The sequence below is a fragment of the Scyliorhinus torazame genome, chromosome 2 (assembly GCF_047496885.1).
Source record: "Scyliorhinus torazame isolate Kashiwa2021f chromosome 2, sScyTor2.1, whole genome shotgun sequence".
In the NCBI taxonomy this organism is placed as follows: domain Eukaryota; kingdom Metazoa; phylum Chordata; class Chondrichthyes; order Carcharhiniformes; family Scyliorhinidae; genus Scyliorhinus; species Scyliorhinus torazame.
The window spans coordinates 67,759,469-67,779,368 of record NC_092708.1 but is presented as its reverse complement, the minus strand read 5'-3'; the positions used below and the strand labels follow the sequence as shown (position 1 = coordinate 67,779,368).

Genomic DNA, 19,900 nt, shown 5'->3' with positions numbered 1-19,900 from the left:
GTCTCATCTCCATCGCCACGGGATTCTGGTTGTGGCTGGGGTTGGGGGCGGGGGACAGCAGAAGGGCTCATGTCATCATCGGCAGCTCCTGCAAGACACAAGACATGATGCATGATTGCATCGTGGGCTGGGTGCAGGGAGGGGAGGGGAGATGGTTGTGGTGGTGGGCGAGAGGAAGTGTGGGGGTCGTTGTGGGTGTGTGGGGGGAGGGGTGGGTGATGGTGGGGAGTGATGGGGGGTGGGGTAACACTTGCCATGGGGAACCACAATTCAGTGGTGTCTCTTCCTCGCCCGATGCCAACCTAAGCACTGGCAACTACCCTTTCCTCGGGCCCTCCGGCGATGTCCAGTGCCCACTGTTCTGCTGAGGTGAGGGGCCGCAGGTTCGGCAGTTCCCCTCCAGTCTTCTCCCTCTCTCAGTGGCTATGCGCGGCCTTCTTCTGGTGTGGGGTGGGCGGGGGGGGGCACACAAAAAACACAGTGTTAGACAGCCAGGGGGTGTGTAGCTGTTCGGTTTGGTGACCATGGCACCCTGCATTGCATGCCAGTATAGGTGCCAGCATGTGGTACAGAGTGAGGGTTCAGCCTCCCTGCTGGGGAGGGGGGGTGGGGGCTCGGGGCATGGTGCTGCCTATTCGCCCTGGTTGCCCTGAGGCGGTCGTGTCGTTTCTTTCGGCACTGCTGGCCAGTCCTGACAGTGTTGCCCAGGGCACTGACAACCTCTGCCACCTGCGCCCCGGCCTCGCGAACGGCAGCAGCTGGCAACCTCCTTCCCACTCCGGGGTACAGGGTTGGCCACTACTCCTCCACAGTGTCCAGCAGAGTCTTCAGTTCCATCTTGGTAAATCCTGGTGCCTCATGACTTGCTGCCACCTTGTTGGCTGGGAGGAGTGTGTGTGGGGAGTGAAGTGTGTATATGCAGCTGCAGCTTGTCAGCTTCCCGAGTGTCAATCCCGAACCCGGTGAATCTGGCACCATTTCTCATTGGAATCGACCGTGTTCCACGTGGGGCCCTTGCTTAACCCCTAAACGGTCATTGAATTGGTTCAGGTGCGGCACCAGTTTTGCTGTCGTAGAAGTTCACTAATCCTGTCCCGGCGTCAACACTTAGTCTTAGGAATGGAGAATCCAACTTCACGTCTCTGATGCATGAGAATTTTGTGGCAACCAGTTCACATTATCCTGAACATGGCATGCAACAGCTGGCTTTGTGCAGTTGTGTCAGAGGTCAGTTGTTTTCCTCGTTGACCTCTGCAGCATATGACTGCAGTAGACTGGCAGTTAGCATGGAGGCTCAAGACTGGTAATGGTGGGTAGTACTGAATGCGGTTGGAGGAGGGGTGTTGGGGAATGGAGTCGGCACATGGAGGAGTAGAAGAGAGAAGGGCCTTCTGGATGTCATGGAGGGGTGATGGGGACAGTCAGTCAAGGTAAGAAAATGAGGGGCCTAAATGGTGTCAATACTGCCGACATGTGGGTCCATCTCAGAGTGCAAGGATGCAGAGTCCTTGCAGGGCTTTGAGTTCACTATAACATTTTCACTATCTCTTGGGCAATAACATTCACAATACATCGAAGAGAGGCTCAGCTGAGTCCACAAGTTCAGCCAGGTCCTACAGAGAAGCAAATACAACACTGGGCACAAACATGGACATTCAATAAATAATGAAGCCAAAAACACATTTTTCTTGCTCAATAAAGAAATGTCTCGAAGTTCACAGTTATCATCAATGCATGCCAACCATGAAGTGCCAGTCCATTATTCCGGCTCACAGGATAAAAAGTATTTATATGTGCACTTGCAAAGCCAAGGCTATGGGAGAAGTGGGCTGGAAAATGGGCTGAGAATAGTTATGTGGTTGTTTTTGATCGTTGCAGACCTGATGGGCATTTTCTGAACTGTAAACCGCTACGACTCTATGCTGATGGACACAGGAAAATGGAAATCCAACATATTGTGCAATATTTACAGTGAAATTTAAATTTGTAAAACACTTGTAGCACCTTTGTGCTTTTAAAAAAAAACAAATTGCAATTAAGGGGAAATTTAGTGTGGCCAATCCATCTACCCTGCACATCTTTGTGTTGTGGGATTGAGACCCATGCAGACACAGGGGGAATGTACAAACTCCAGATGGATAGTGGCCGAGAGCAAACCCGGGTCCACAGTGCTGTAAGGCAGCAGTGCTAATCACTGTGCCACCCCAGCCCCTATGTGGTCTCAATAAGTCTTATGTTAATGCAATGGAGTTGGACAGGGCAGTTGTGGCCGAGATTAAGGGCCTTCCTCTTTGACCAGAAGATTCTTTCATTGCCCACCCATATCTGCTGCATTGTCAGTTGACTGGGGGTCACTGAAATGCTTCCCCACCTCATCACATGTATCTCCTGGGCAAAATATTTTTGAACATTAAAAAAAATATTTTTGGGAAGGTGACCATCGCTGACAAGGCCAGTGTTACCATTGAGAAGGTAGTGATGAGCCAGCTTCTTGAACTGCTTCACTCCATGTGGTTTCGATGGAGCGCCATGCTGTTGGGGATGGTGTTTCAGGGTTTTAACCCATAGACTGGAAACAGTGAAATGGTTCTAAGTCAGCATGATGTGTAGCTTGGAGTGGATATTGAGGTAGTGACATTCCCACATGCAGGTAATGGTGTTCCCATGCATCTGCTGATATTTACCTTCTGGGTTACGTTCTAGTGCATTGCAATGATTGATTCAGTGCATAAAAGAACGTCTAGTTCGTGACTAGTTAAGATTTATTAAATTACAATAACGGAGGTAGAAAACAATACTAATACTACTAACAAACTGCAAACTGTTGACAGCTAGAATATGAGAGCTAATACAAAACATGACTATCCACGACGCCTCCTCACTCAGACTCCCCGAGGTTGCACTGTCATATGGTGTAGTTCTCCTGCCACCTGCTGGTTGGAGGTTTAACATATTAACATACAGAATTGCTTATGCATATCATTACACTGGGTAGCAGAGGTCATGGGTTTGAAAGGAGCTGTTGAAGGAGACTTGGCGAGTTGCGAAAATGCATTTTGTGAATGGATGCTTCCACTATGCGTCAGTGGTTGAGGAAATGAATGTTTAAGGAGCTGTAGAAACAGGAAGGAGTATAGAAACAGGGATGTGTTGCTGCAATTATACAGGGCCTTGGTGAGGCCACACCTGGAGTATTGTGTTCAGTTTTGGTCTTCTTCTCTGAGGAAGAATATTCTTGCTCTCGAGGGAGTCTAGCGAAGGTTTACCAGACTGATTCCAGGGATGGCGGGACTGTCATATGAGGAGGGATTGATTAGGTCGGAATTGCTCTCACTGGAGTTCAAAAGAATGAGGGAGGGATCTCATAGATACTTATAAAATTCTAACAGGACTAGACAGGGTAGATGCAGGGAAGATGTTACTAATGATGGGTGTGCCCAGAACCAGGGGTCACAGTCTGAGGGTTCAGGGCAAACCATTTCAGACAGAGATGAGGAGACATTTCTTCATCCGAAGAGTGGTGAGCCTGTGGAATTCATTACCACAGGAAGTAGTTGATGACAAAACATTGAATATATTCAAGAGGCGGCTAGATATAGCACTTGGGGAGATTGGGATCAAAGGCTATGGGGAGAAAGCAGGATTAGGCTATTGAATTGGCTGATCAGCCATAATCGTGATGAATGGTGGAGCAGACTCGAAGGGCCAAAAGGCCTCCTCCTGCTCCTATCTTCCATGTATTCATGGATCAGGTGCCAATATCAGGGTTGCTTTATCTTGGATGGTGTTGAACTTTTTGAATATTATTGGAAATGCAGTAAGCCAGGCAAATGGAGTGTACTCCATCATCCTGACTTGTGTCTTGTAAATGGTGGGCAGGCTTTAGGGTGTCAGGTGATAAGTTATTCTCCAGAAGATTTCCAGCTCCTGACCTGCTCTTGTAGCCACAGTATTTATTTGACTCATCCAGTTCAACTTCTCATCAATCTGAGAAGCCGTGAATGGTACTGTACATTGTCAGTCATCAGCAAACATTCCCACTTCTGACCTTATGATGGAAGGGATGTTATTAATGAGGCAGCTGAAGATGGTTGGGCATTGGATGTTATCCTGAGGATCTCCTGCAGCGATGTCCTGGTGCTGAAATAATTGACTGCCAACAACCACAGCCATCTTCCTTTGTGCTACGTATGGCCTCAGCCACTGGAGGGTTTTCCCTCTGATTCCCATTGACTCCAGTTTAGCTAGACCCCTTGATGCCACATTCATTCAAATGCTGCCTTGATTTCAAGGGTAGTCACTCTCACTTCACCTCCTGGGTATGGGTCTTTTGTTTATGTGTGGGCCAAGGCTGGAATCAGGTCAGGAGCCGAGTAGGCTTGGCAGAACCCGAACTAAGCACTGGTGAACAGGATTATTGATGGTAAATGCTTCTTGACCACACTGTGGATGACACGTTCCACTTTCTTCCTGATGTTCAAGAGTACACGGGGTGGTAATTGGCCGGATAGATGTTGCCTTGATTTTCGTGAACAGGAAACACCTGGGCAACAGTTCCACATCGTCAGGTAGATGCCAGTATTGTTGTTATATTGGAACAGCTTGGCTAGGGGAGCAGTTAGTTCGAGAACATGAATCAATTCCACTTTAGATTACTTCACAGGTTAATGATTCGAAAGAATAAATAAAAACCTTGGGCTGGTGTGGTAGTCGGTATTAGGGGTATTACGGTACCCTGAATAATGCTGTAAGACCATTGGTGTGGGCGGTACCTGAGAGTGCTATTTCATTGGTGAAGCCTGCCTGCTGGTTCCACCCAGTAAGGCGGAGTATAAGAGCCTGTGTATCCCCAGCAGCTGCATTCTGTACCTGCGCTGCTGGGGGAAACATCTAGTACGGTAAAGCCTTCAATTGTCTCCAATCTCGCTTCAGGAGTTATTGATCGAGGATCAATTTATTGTACTAGATTTTAAAGAATGGAGCTCCGAATCAAACCGGAGTGTCTGCAACTCAGCCCCCACACGGCAAACTCAGCGGCAACCTTTAAACACTGGCTGGCGTGCTTCAAAGGGTACCTCAGGACGGCCTAAACTGAACCTACGGAGGACCAGAAGCTGCAAGTTCTCCACTCGAGTGTGAGCCCAGAGATCTACGCCCTCATCGAGGATGCGGACGATTTCGAGGCTGCAATGGCCCTGCTGAAAGAATACTATCATTTGTCCTGTAAACCATGTCTACGCCCAACATCTGCTAGTGATGAGGCGACAAATCCCCAGGGAATCGCTGGAGGAGTTCTACCGTGCGCTCCTGGTATTAGGGAGGAACTGTGACTGCCCGCAAGTTTCGGCCAGCGACCACACAGAACTTCTGATCCGGGACGCATTCATTGCAGGTATGCTGTCCTCCCAAATCCGCCAACGATTGCTGGAAAAAGAGACACTAGGCCTCAAGGAGGCATGGGCCCTTTCTAGCTCCCTGGATGTGGCTTCCCAAAATGCCCGCGCTTACGTCCCTTACCACGAGGCGGCCCCTTGGGTAGCGTGAACCGCCCCGTGGCCGACTCTGATGCATCCCCCCACAAGCTTGTGCTGCGAGACTGCCAGGCAACCCCGGGGGACCCCGCTGCTATTTTTGCAGGCAAGCCAAGCACACCCGGCGGCAGCGCTGCCCGGCCCGCTCATCCATCTGCAAAGGGTGCAGCAAAAAGTGCCATTTCAGGCAGTATGCCAGGCCCGGGCAGTTGCCGCGGTCTCCGGGGGCGAACCGGGACCACAACAACTCTCTCCACGAGCCACATGCGGCCACGGGGCGCCACCATCTTGTACACCTCCAGCCATGTGCGACCAGTGGGCGCCGCCATCTTGGCTGGACTCTCAGGACCCCGACTCAGAAGATCACACACCGCCCGAGGAAAACATCCAAATTTTGCCACGACTTGCCTCGGTGACCCTGGACCAGTCTTGGCCCCGAACACTCTTGACTGCGACCACGACCGTGCTCATCAACGGGCATCAAACATCTTGCCTGATTGACTCCGGGAGCACAGAGAGCTTCATACGCCCCAATACGGTAAAGCGCTGTTCTCATCCCATTCACCCAGTCAACCAAAAAATCTCCCTGGCCTCCGGGTCTCACTCGGTAGAGATCAACGGGTTCTGCCCAGCGAACCTCACGGTCCAGGGAAGGGAGTTTAAAAATTACCGGCTCTACGTCCTTCCTCACCTCTGCGCTGCCACGCTCCTAGGGTTAGATTTCCAATGTAACCTCCAGAGTTTAACTTTTAAATTCGCCGGCCCTATATCGCCCCTCACTGTCTGCAGCCTCGCGACCCTCAAAGTTGATCCGCCTTCCCTGTTTGCGAAATTCACCCCGGATTGCAAACCCATCGCCACCAGGAGCAGACGGTACAGGTCGGAAGTCCAGCGGTTACAGAAGGAAGGTATTATTGAGGCTAGCAACAGTCCCTGGAGAGCTCATGTAATGGTTGTAAAGACCGGGGAGAAGCATAGGATGGTCATCGATTATAGTCAGACCATCAACAGGTATACGCAGCTCGATGCGTACCCTCTCCCCCGCATATCTGATCTGGTCAATCAGATTGCACAATACAAGGTCTTTTCTACAGTGGATCTAAAGTCCGCCTACCACCAGCTCCCCATCCGCCCTAGCGACCGCAAATACACTGCATTCGAAGCAGATGGGCGGCTCTACCACTTCCTAAGGGTTCCCTTCGGTGTCACAAATGGAGTCTCGGTCTTCCAACGGGAGATGGACTGAATGATTGACCGGTCCGGTTTGCGGGCCACGTTTCCGTACTTCGTTAATGTCACCATCTGCAGCCACGACCAGCAGGACCACGACACCAACCTCCGAAAATTTCTGCACACCGCAAAAATTCTTAATCTAACATATAACAAGGACAAATGCGTGTTCATCACCGACCGTCTAGCCATCCTCGGCTACATAGTGCATGATGGAGTAATAGGCCCAGATCCCGAACGCATGCGCCCCCTCATGGAGTTCCCCCTCCCCCACTGCTCCAAGGCCCTGAAACGCTGCCTGAGATTTTTTTCGTATTATGGCCAGTGGGTCCCCAACAATGCAGACAAGGCCCGCCCACTAATTTAATCCACAGTTTTTCCCCTGTCGACAGAGGCTCACCAGGCCTTCAGCCGCATCAAAGCGGACATCGCAAAGGCCACGATGCGCGCCATCGATGAAACCCTCCCATTCCAAGTCCAGAGCGCCGAATCCGACGTATCTCTGGCGGCCACCCTCAACCAAGCGGGCAGTCCCGTGGCCTTCTTCTCACGCACCCTCCATGCTTCAGAAATCCGCCATTACTCAGTTGAAAAGGAGGCCATAGTGGAAGCTGTGCGGCACTGGAGGCATTACCCGGCCGGCAGGAGATTCACTCTCCTCATTGACCAACGGTCAGTTGCTTTCATGTTCAATAATGCACAGCGGGGCAAGATAAAGAACGATAAGATCTTACGGTGGAGGATCGAGCTCTCCACCTACAACTATGAGATCTTGTATCGTCCCGGGAAGCTAAACGAGCCTCCCAATGCCCTATCACGCACAGGTGGACCGCCTCTGGGCCCTCCAGGAGGACCTTTGCTACCCGGGGGTCACTCGACTCTTCCATTTCATTAAGACCTACTCCATCGAGGAAGTCAGGACCGCCACCAGGAATTGCCAAATCTGTGCGGAGTGCAAGCCGCACTTCTACAAGCCAGAGAAAGCGCACCTGTTAAAGGCTTCCCGTCCCTTTGAACGCCTCAGTATGAACTTTAAAGGGCCCCACCCTTCCACCGACCGCAACATGTACTTCCTCAACGTGATTGACGAGTACTCCCTGTTCCCATTCGCCATCCCCTGCCCCGACATGACCGCAGCCACCATCATAAAAGCCCTCCAGTATCTTCACACTGTTTGGTTTCCCCGCCTACATACACAGCGATAGGGGGTCCTCCTTCATGAGCGACGAACTGCGTCAATTCCTGCTCAGCAAGGGCATTGCATCGAGCAGGATGACCAGTTACAACCCCCGGAGAAACGGGCAGGTGGAGAGGGAGAATGGAACGGTCTGGAAGACCGTCCTACTGGCCCTATGGTCCAGGAATCTCCCAGTCTCCCGCTGGCAGGAGGTCCTCCCGGATGCTCTCCACTCCATCAGATCACTGCTGTGTACCACGACCAACCAAACCCCTCACGAACGTCTCCTTGTCTTCCTTAGGAAGTCCTCCTCCGGGACCTCGCTCCCAACCTGGCTGGCAGCTCCTGGACCCATCCTGCTCCGCAAACACGTGCGGGCGCACACGTCGGACCCATTGGTCGAGAGGGTCCACCTCCTTCACGCTAACCCTCAATGTGCCTACGTGGCGTACCCCAACGGCCGATAGGGGCAGCACGGTAGATTGTGGATAGCACAATTGCTTCACAGCTCCAGGGTCCCAGGTTCGATTCCAGCTTGGGTCACTGTCTGTGCGGAGTCTCATCATCCTCCCCGTGTGTGCGTGGGTTTCCTCCGGGTACTCTGGTTTCCTCCCACAGTCCAAAGATGTGCAGGTTAGGTGGATTGGACATGATAAATTGCCCTTAGTGTCCAAAATTGCCCTTAGTGTTGGGTGGGGTTACTGGGTTATGGGGAGAGGGTGGCGGTGTTGACCTTGGGTAGGGTGCTCTTTCTAAGAGCCGATGCAGACTCGATGGGCCGAATGGCCTCCTTCTGCACTGTAAATTCTATGATACAGTCTCCCTACTGAACCTGGCCCCTGCTGGATCCCCACCCACATCTCCACCACCGACCCCATCCTCCCTCCCACCGGCGCACCCCACAGCCGCCCCCTTCCCAGGTGGATCGGTCCTTCTACTGGACCCATCTAGGGGTGATGAAGCTGCTTAAGAAGCCTAAGCCATGCTGCCGGAGCCACGGATGCCCGAGCTGGCGCCTGCATCACCGCTGAAGCTAGGACGATCGCAGAGGACGACCAGGGCCCCCGATCGACTAATTGCTTCATTCTGACTGTAAATAATTCCTGTAAATAGTTGCGACATGTAACGAGGCAAAACACTGTGCTAATGTATACCGGGCACCACCATAGCCTATACCTCTACCACTGTATAACGCGAGACCACCACCCCCGTCGGAATCTTTTTTTTTAACAGGGGGTGAATGTGGTAGTCGGTATTAGGGGTATTACGGTACCCTGAATAATGCTGTAAGACCATTGTTGTGGGAGGTACCTGAGACTGCTATTTCATTGGTGAAGCCTGCCTGCTGGTTCCGCCCAGTAAGGCAGAGTATAAGAGCCTGTGTCTCCCAGCAGCTGCATTCTGTACCTGCGCTGCTGGGGGGGAACATCTGGTACAATAAAGCCTTCAATTGTGTCCAATCTCGCTTCAGGAGTTATTGATCAAGCATCAGCTGGATTCTCCGCCAGCCGATGCCGGAATCGGGAAACTCGATTGGCCAGAGAATGGCACGGGAGGTGAGAATAATGGCCGGCGCCGGGCATCCGACAGAATGCCATGCTACGGATTTTGGATTTGTTTTATTGTGACCTGTACCTAGGTTCAGTGAAAAGTATTGTTCTCCGTACAGTCCAGACAGACCATTCCATTCATAAAAAAAACATAACACATACATAAATACGCAATGTAAATACGTAAGTACAGGCAACGAGTGAGTGTACGGAGTGCAGTACTACTCAGTACAAAAGATGAAAATGAAATGAAATGAAAATCGCTTATTGCCACAAGTAGGCTTCAAATGAATTTACTGAGAAAAGCCCCTAGTCGCCACATTCCGGCGCCTGTTCGGGGAGGCTGGTACGGGAATTGAACCGAGCTGCTGGCCTGCCTTGGTCTGCTTTCAAAGCCAGCAATTTAGCCCTGTGCTAAACCAGCCCCTGTGGGAAGAGATCACATCAGTCCATAAAAGAGTCATCCAGTAATCTGTTCAAACAGCAGGGAAGAAGCTCTTTCTGAATCTGTTAGTGCGTGTTCTCAGACTTTTGTATCTCCTGTCTGATGGTAAAAGTTGGATGAGAATAACCCGGATGGGAGATGTCATTAATTTGCTGCCCGCTTTCGACAGGAAGCGGGAGGTGTAGATAGAGTCAATGGATGGGAGGCAGGTTCGCGTGATGGACTGGGCTGTATTCACGACTCTGTGGTATCTTATTGTCTTGGACCAAGCAGCTGCCGTACCAGGCAGGTGTCTCGACAGTGGCATCAATGAGTTCTACTCTGCACTTACAAGTAAACGCTGTTGGCATATCATTAGTGGGCTGACCCCAAATTCTCCGGGGCCTTTGCGATGCTCCACATCCGCCAGGAGGAAATACCGACGGCAAGTTTCACTTGTGGTTTTAAAAACCGGGAAACAGGCGTCGTGGCTGCTGACGGAGTGAGAGGGGGTACAAAAAGGGTCCAACATTGCCATAATTTGCTGACAGTTCTGCCACTGGCCGAGGGCCATCTGCCAGGGACCTGTGGGGAGTAGGAAGGAGCGGTCAGGAAGTAGGCCATGGGGTTGGAGTGGATGAGCAAGGAACACCAATGCCACAGCCTGCAAGGCAGCCATGAAGCTGCGCATGCCGCTGACTGCCCACTGTGAACGAAATGCCATGGTTCATAGGGCACCACAAGGTGAACCCGCGAGGTAGCCTCTAGCCCTAGCCGAGCTATCAATGGGATGGGCACACTCCAGCGCAACCAGTGCCATCTTGTTTGCTGGGATGAGTGTATGTGTGGGGTGTGGCGTGTTAATATGCGGCTGCAGCTTGTCAGCCTCTTGAGTGCCAATCCCGATCCAGACGAATCCGACACCATTTTTCATTAACACCGCTCGTGTTCCATGTGGCGCTGATGCTAGCCATTAATGGGTGCGGAATTGCTCCAGGACCGATGCCAATTTTGCTGTCCTGGAAGTCCATCAATTTCCCAGAGTCAACACGTAGGGCGGGATTCTCTTTCCTGCCGCACCTTTTTTCTGACGCGGCAGGATTCTGTGTCCCGGCAGCCGGCCAATAGAGTCGAGAAATCCGTGGGCGTGAGTGTGCTACCGGCGAAATGGAGGATTAGTTCAGACACCCAGACATAGCTCTACTCCTCTGCAATAGTCATGAGGATTTTTAGATTCACCTCGAAGGGAAACTGAGGCTTCGGTTAAACATCTTACCTGAACTGGAGGCTAGCAGCTCTATGACTGGGCCTTAGCACAGTGGTTAGCACAGTTGCTTCACAGCACCAGGGACTCGGGTTCAATTCCCAGTTTGGGTCACTGACTGAAACGTCTGCACCTGCTCCCGAGGTTTCCTCTGGGTGCTCCGGTTTCGTCCCACAAGTCTTAAATATGTGCTTGTTAGGTGAATTGGACATTCGAAATTCTCCCTCAGTGTACCCGAACAGCTGCCGGAATATGGCGACTAGGGGATTTTCACAGCAACTTCATTGCAGTGTAAGCCTACTTGTGACACTAATAACGATAATTATTAACTAATTGGGAATAAAGTCCCATAGTGAGCGTGTTTAGCCGCATGTTTCCCAGTACTCAGAGCGCCAAGAAACACATGGCTACACAAGGCGACTTACATTGTTTAAGGGACCTCAGTGGGGAACGGCAGCCAGTGCTGCGCATAAACCCATAACCCAGTATGGCGAGAGATTGGAGCGCCATTTAAAAATGGCGTCCCAATCTCTGAGGCCCCCGAAGCGACCCCCCCACCCCAGCCCGAACACACAATGATAGGGTCACCCGCCTCTCCCAACATCCACACCAGGGCACCCCGGCCCGATCACACGCACATGCAAAAATCCAGCTTGGCACCTTGGCAGTGCAAACCTGGCACCGCCCCAAGTCATCGGGCAGTACCAGGCTGGCACTGCCAGGTGGCACCAGCAGTGCGAGAGCACCAACCTGCCCAAAGGGCATGCAGCTGGGGGGCTCCAATCCCTGGGAAACCCCATGAGTGATGTTTCATCTAGTCCCCATTTGTGGGTACCAGTGCTGAACAGCTCGGGAATCTGCACCTCAGAGTGAGGCTAAGTGTCTCGTTCTAATAACCAGATTTACCAAAAAGTGATCTCGCCCACAATGGACAGGATTTACATCGCAACATCCCTCGAGATCACGTTGGATCTCACATGGTGTGGTGAGCCGGGTAGATCCTGGGAGTGGGGTCTCCCAGCTTCCATCGGCCATGCTGCACCACGGCGCGCTGATCTTCAAGCTCAGCGTGGCCATTGGCTTATGCCCTAAACCTCTGATCCAGAGGCAGTGCTGTGTTTTAGTAACTGAGCCACAACTGATATGTTCGCAGCCAAAGCCTGGGACAGTCAATATATCCAAGGATAAGACAGTGAATTGGCACTAATTCTATTGGGGAGAGAAAATAAATGAATTGCGAAATGAGCAACAAAACATCAGTGGAATAAAAGAACTATGGCCGGGACGTTCCAACCTCATCGTGGTGGGAATTGCTGTGGGTGATTGGAGGCCCAGACAATAGCCCCATTGACTTTCAGTGTGACTGGATGATCCTGACCATGGCTGGAGCTGGTATGCCGGATTGGCATACTCTCCTCACCCAGCTTTTGTGGCAGTATTTTCTCTTTGTTTCAGGGGGTGAAATTTTGAGGGGTGAATTCTTTCTGTAAGTGCCCACTATTTTCTTAAAGCGCGGCTGTTACAAAATTCGGAAAATTTCTGTGCTGAGAGAATATTATTATAAATGATGACAAATCGTTCAAATCTGTGCCAGCCTGTAGATTGAAAGTACCCTGCATACATTCTAGATTTCCCATTGACCCGCTAAAGTGGCTCTGACCTTTGAGAATTTCTTTCGCCATCTGTTTCCAATAGTTTTATCAGATGTACATCTTTCAGCACTGTCAACAACTATAGATTAGGCATCCTTCCATGTCTTCATCTTGTTCTGTAAAGAGGGAGCTATTGATTTCCATTATGCTTTTATACTATTGCATTAAACTAACCTGAGTGATAACACACTGTAGCCTCTCCAGTACGGAAATAATTGTTCGGAATCGCTAGTTATTTGGAGGTTTATATGGCAGGCCCAAGCATTCCCTTAACAGCATCAGCATCACTTTAGCGCAAACTTTTGAGAGCAGAAGCACAGAAGGTACTGTATTTGGCTAAGTAAAACTATTTTTATGACTGCTTCATAATGCTGTATCGCTGTTTTGTGTGTCAAGTAAATTTATATCTGTGGCATTTTCTGGTTCCTAGGCTTGTGGTTAAACAATTCAACCCATTTCTGTAACCTAGAAAATTCTAAAATCCAGAAATGACTTGAGTCCCAGGCATTCCTGGTTACAATGTATCTGAGGTGAATAAACAGCATTTAATGTTTACATGGTTTAGTACCTGCTCCACTTTTCTCAAAATTTATCATGTGAGACAAATTTTAAATTATGATTATGTCCAATAGGCAATAACTTGCTGAAGCACACCAATGGAGGGCACAAAGTGAAATTCATTTTTCATGACCACACCAGACCATTATCCCATTGCTGTACAGAAGCTCGTTTCAAATTTTCAACACAAAATTGAAATGTTGCGGTCAGTACCTTGAATGTAAATCATTCACTTCATGGGTAGGTGAATTGGACATTCTGAATTCTCCCTCCATGTACCCGAACAGGAGCTGGAATGTGGCGATTCAGGGCTTTTCACAGTAAATTCATTGCAGTGTTAATGTAAGTCGACTTGTGAAATGAAATGAAATGAAAATTGCTTATTGTCACAAGTAGGCTTCAAATGAAGTAACTGTGAAAAGCCCCTAGTCGCCACATTCCGGCACCTGTTCGGGGAGGCTGGTAGGGGAATTGAACCATGCTGCTGGCCTGCCTTGATCTGCTTTCAAAGCCAGCGATTTAGCCCAGTGTGCTAAACCAGCCCCTTGTGACAATAAACATTATTATTATTATTTTATTGAATAAGTTGATCTTCACTCATTAGAAGGAAGCGCTGCACGTTGAAACACTGATTTGCCATTCAAACATTGTGTGGTATAGATTCATGAAACAAATATTCAGTCAGATTTTGCTGTACTACTTAGGCTATTGAAGCTTGGCCCTGGTGGAAGCCAAACTGAGCGACAGTGAGCCTGTTATTGCCCCTTGATAACTCTCTAAATTGATTGATGCATACATAGTAATGGCATTGTTGCCAACATAGAGGACTGACTGCAACTCCAGTCTCTCTTGATGATTGCATGCATTTATATTTTCCATCTAATTCCACCTGAATTACTGTACTTTAAGAATCCTTGGAGAGTAATTATTTTCACAGCTTTACATTTCCCTTGCAACATATCATTCATTAGCGGCATAACATGTGCCTAAATGGCATAATGACTCTTCAGAGCCCATGGAAAGATATTTATTTCACTCCAAAGAACTTTGATAACCAGGGTAGTTGTTTGTTTTGGTATTGAATGTTAGATTACAGCTTGGCTCAGTTGTAATATTCCCTATGAGTCAAATGGTTTGGGTTCAATGCCTACTCCAGGAAATGAGCATATGATCGAGGCAGGCACTCAAGTGGAATACTGATGGAGGTCTTTTGAAAGAGACATTCAAATATGGTCCATTCCGTTTTCTATTTACGGTGGTCTTAATAGTTCACATGACACCAGGTGAGAAAGAACAGGGAATTCTGCTTTCCTAATCGGCATTCCTCCCTCCGTCAAATGCCAATTAACTGGTTAGTTATTAAATTTGCTGCTTTGTGTGTCCTGGTGTAAGAATTAAACTGCCATAATATAACAACGGCTACATATCAAAATGTTTATTTGGATATTACATAGTTTAAGGAGTCGTGAGCCATGTTAAGCTCATGTGCTTGTTTAAGCTCTCCTTTTCTTTGTATAAATGGCTGTTGCCCCATACAATAATATGGAGTTAATTTAAAACTTTGCCTCTTTGTTGATAGGACTGTTAATTCTAAACTTGCCTTGATAGCTAAAGTAAAATAATTATTTTTATTTGGTGCATAACAGCAGACATTTTGGTGTAAATGATTGACAACACCATCTTAAGTCGAAAGTCAATTGGGCACTGTTTTTGTGCCATTTGGTAAAATTTCAGTGTGTGCAGAGAGTGACAGAAACGTAGAAAATAGGAACAGGCCATTCAGTCCTTTGAGTCTGTTCCACCAATGAACATGTCAGGTTGCCTGAATAAATACCTTTATACGTAAGTGAAGCAAAGAAACATGAGAGAGAAATAGACACAAAACCTTAGTGATGGAAACATAAGCAGCAAATAAATTGTAGAAGTTCATTGTAAAGTATGGTGGCACCGGACATATTTTAATTTAGGAGCGCTGCAATAGTGCAGGGTTGAACACCGTGTTCTGCTGAAAATTATTGTTGGTGCTTCTTGCTCTACATTATTAAAGATTTGCCTATCTAACGCCTCAATCTGCATACTGAAATGGTATATCATTGCAAATGGAAAAAGTGATGAAAAATGCAGAACTAATATACGTCCAGCACTCGAGCATTTTGGGAAAGGTGTTTTATTACAGATAATGTATTATAAGATGATATTTGCATGGATAAGAGATGGGGTTGGAAGATATAACAATTTTGTTTTCAAGTTGGTTCTTCCATTTAATGTATTTTAACACTGATAGCAACCACTGTATCACACTGTATACCAAGTTTTATATAATTTGACATAGATTTCAACATGTAGACACACAAATCTATCCTTATTAACTACTATTGCACCATGGTGTTCACAGAAGAGAATAAAGGAGCATTTTTATGTTTTTTGATTCATATTTAATACTCCCCCCAATAAATACATCAAATGTGTTGTTTAATTACACACTGTCATTTGAGTTACCTTGTTAAGGTACCATTGAGCTAAAGAATAATTGCATTTTCAACCCGCCTATTTGTTTTTCATAATATATTAACAGAAGATTTCTGTGGTTATAAATAAGACTGTCAGTAAGGCAGGGTAAGGATTGTATATCGACTGTCATTGTATTTTAACATGCCTTTGGGAAGTTCTCCATTTTGCCTTCGGATAAGTGTACTCCAGAATAAGAAATTAAAATCTGCCTCATGTATATTGATTTTTCCTCACCACTCTCATTGTTTCATTCCCAGTTTGCTGCAGTGCACAATTGATTAGCATGTAATTGCCACGAGGCATAAGAATTCAATTTGCTTCAGAATTTAGCTTTGGGACTTAGAATTTGTTAATTTAACTGCTTTCTCACTATCCTGTATAAAGTCAGGGAAACAGGATGAGAAAATGAAAATAAGATTTTCTGAACCGAGAAATGATCAGCTGCCGGCATTTAGCATTCAAATTCCTCAATTCAGACTTTGTTGTATGAATTTGGTCTGGATCTTACTTATTATAGTCATTTAATCAATGCTTCAGAAGACTGTTATCAGCAATTACTTTATTTTGCAGGGTGCACAGTGTGGTGATGGTTTTAAAGTGCGTAACCTCTCTTGTGTCGTTCATGATGGGAAACTCCCTGATTCAGCAAAAGTGGTGGAGAATGAAATGTGTGGCAATAGACCAATTGGAATGACCAATAGTGAGTTGGAACTAAAAGTCCCTTGTTCAGTGCCTTGTCCAGGTAAGGTGCCACATGACTATCTTACATGGATACAAATTTATAGATAAATAGAGTGTTTGTGATAATTATATTGGCAATTTATTGACTTAAAGCGTGAAAATCACGACAAATTAAATTACAAGTCTTTCAAGATTACAATGCTTTGCTTCTATTTATGTCAATTTTAATGGATTGCAACAAGTAAGAAAGATAATGGGAAGTTCATGATGTTAGTATTACTACTACTTGTCATTCACATCAATGGTATTGTATCATTATCCCTGAGGAAGCGAATGTGACCACTGATATCTCTAGTTCGTATTGTTAGGTACTATCTCTGATATTATTCAGTTAGTGGAACATTGACTTGCATTTATCTTTAATGTAAACAAAATGCTTTTGAGATGCAAGCAAAAAGCACAGATGCCAAACGAAACTGATAACACAGACATGGTACGAATAATGTATAATTGTGCATAATAAGATATCCAATGTTAGTTCATTCATTGAGGAAGTTTCCAGTGTAGTTAAAACCATAAAATTATTAAAATTATAACAAAAGCAAATCACTTTGCATGCTGGAAATCTGAATTAAAAATGGCAAACACTGGAAAGGCCCATCAGGTCAGGCAGCCTGTGAGTGAGAAACAGTTCACAGTTCAGGTCAATGACCTTTTATCAAATGCCATCAAAATTTATCATCTAATGCTTTAAGGCAGTGTGCACTTTATTGACTTCTTCTTTGAAATGCGCATTGCTGGTGCTTATACCAATGCAATATATATATAATATAAACCACAAGATGCCAGCTATATTTCTTTAATTCTTTGACCCTGATCATATCTGTATGAACTTTGTAATCAGTCAGTCGTCAGTAAGTTCTGGGGGTTGTCGTGTTTATCACCCTGGGGTAACACAGACTGCAACTGGATGCAGTTGTACTTGAAAGTAGACTCCAAATTTTGGTGTTAGTTCAATATGCTTTATTGAACTTGTTAAGCAGTGCACACAGTTCGCTGTGGGTTTGACACTCTACTAATCTAAGCGTGCTTACTATAGCTAACTAGACCAGACTAGTTCTGAGCCATGTATAGAAGGTGCTAACTGATATATACACCCTAACTGTCATTCCAGTTGTCACCAGTGGAAAGAGGCAGAGTGTCGATGCCTCATATGTTTTATAGTGGGAAACCCCCCTCTAGTGTTCTGCCTGGTGATTGGTTGTGTTCTGCCCTGTGTGTTGATTGGCTGTACTGGGTGTCTGTCACTGCCTGTCTGCATCTCATTATGTGCACGAGAGCATATCATGACATCTCCCCTTTTTAAAAAAAAATGTTGGTTGCTTGGAGCATATGCAACTATATTTACATGTAGAACTATTTACATTAAATGGCGAGTGGATGAAAGCGAGTGGGTGAATATATACATAAGAGGTGTCTAGCGTGCAGATACAGAACAAAATTTACAAGATAAATGTCTATAAGTCCAATCTTTGGGGCTTGCATCTGATCCTTGTCGACCGCCTGAGAGGTGGATGTGGGGACGATGGCACCTTGACAGGCGGGATTGCTGCCAGATTGGTGGCCTCGTGGTGCGAGGTGTCCGGAGGAGGCATGACAACATATGGAAAAGTAGGATCTGGTGGTGGGCAGGCAACTTTGAGCAGTGCCCTTCTGTTGCGCCTGACACTGGAGCCATCAGCCATACGAACTACACACGATCTGGGCGCAGCCTGTTGAACAACAACAGCTGGAGCTGACCAGCCTCCATCAGGTAGCTTGATCCGAACAGTATCTTCCGGAGATAGCACATGCAAATCGGTAGCATGGGCATCGTACGTCAGCTTTTGCCGGTTCCTGAGTTGCTGCACCTTTTGCAGCACTGGGAGGTGATCCAGGTCTGGTAAGTGTATGGCTGGAACAGTCGTCCGCAGGTCTCTATTCATGAGGAGTTGAGCCGGAGACATACCGGTGGACAGAGGGGTTGCCCTGTATGTTAACAGTGCAAGGTTGAAGTCAGAAGCAGAGTCCACAGCCTTGCAGAGCAGTTGCTTCGTTATTTGGACCCTTTCTCCTGCGGGTAGTATGGGCTTGAGGTGATGTGGTTGAATTGGTACGACTTGGTGAAATTGGACCACTCTTGGCTGTGGAAGCAGGGGCCATTGTCACTCATGACAGTGAGTGGAATACCATGCCTGGCAAATGTCTCCTTGCAGGCTTTGATGACTGTCCTTGAAGTGAGGTCTGACAGTTTCACAACTTCCGGGTAATTTGAGAAGTAACCTATGATGAGCAGATAGTCACGCTCATTGGCGTGAAAAAGGTCGATCCCTACCTTGGACCACGGAGAGGTCACAATCTCATGTTGCTGGAGTGTTTCTTTTGTTTGAGCAGGCTGGAAACGCTGGCAGGCCGCACAATTGAGGACCATGTTGGATATGTCCTGGCTGACTCCAGGCCAATACACAGCCTGCCGGGCCCTGCGCCTACACTTTTCGACACCTAGGTGTCCCTTGTGGATTTGTTTCAGCACTAAGCTCTGCAGACTGTGAGGAATAACCATACGATCTAGCTTGGGGAAGATCCCCTCGACGACTGTCAGGTCGTCCTTCACATTAAAGAACTGAGGGCATTGCCCTTTTTACCAGCCATTTGCAAGGTGGTGCATTACACGCTGCAGAAGAGGGTCTTTGGCAGTCTCTTCACGAATGCTGATCACTCTTTCATCTGAGGCCGGGTGGTTGCTGGCACACAGCTGTACCTGTGCCTCAACCTGGCGGATGAAGTCAACCTGTTCACAGGGCCAGGTTATGGAGCGGGACAGGGTATCCGCAATTATAAGCTCCTTGCCTGGTGTGTATACTAACTCAAAATCGTACCTTCGGAGTCGAAGGAGAATGCGCTGAAGCCTGGGCGTCATGTCATTCAAGTTCCTATGAATGATATGGACTAAAGGTCTGTGGTCAGTCTCCGCTGTGAATGTAGGTAGACCCTAGACGTAGTCATGGAACTTTACAATGCCGGTTAGGAGGCCCAGGCACTCTTCTGGGCGTTCAGTAGGAGTCATGGCCCTTGACGCAGAAGCAACTGGAGCCCATGACGAGGAGTCATCCCTCTGGGGGAGCACCGCACCAATGATGTCCTGGCTTGCGACCGTGGAGAATTTTGTTTCACTGTCCGGGTCAAAAAACGCTAGTACCGGAGCAGTGGTGAGCTTTGCTTTGAGCTTGAGCCACTCTGCTTGATGTGTGGGTAGCCACTGGAATGCAGTGGACTTTTTCAC

The 19,900-nt window shown here is 47.7% G+C and overlaps 1 protein-coding gene across 2 annotated transcripts in view; it reads left to right on the top strand.

The window, feature by feature from the left end:
* thsd7ba (thrombospondin, type I, domain containing 7Ba) overlaps positions 1-19,900 on the top strand; it is a 1,603,431-nt gene that overhangs the window by 1,436,187 nt on the left and 147,344 nt on the right. For both annotated transcript variants that reach the window (XM_072472193.1, XM_072472199.1), the window contains exon 22: positions 16,468-16,639. In XM_072472193.1, coding sequence (XP_072328294.1) covers positions 16,468-16,639 — 172 coding nt within the window. The remainder of the gene's footprint in view (positions 1-16,467; positions 16,640-19,900) is intronic.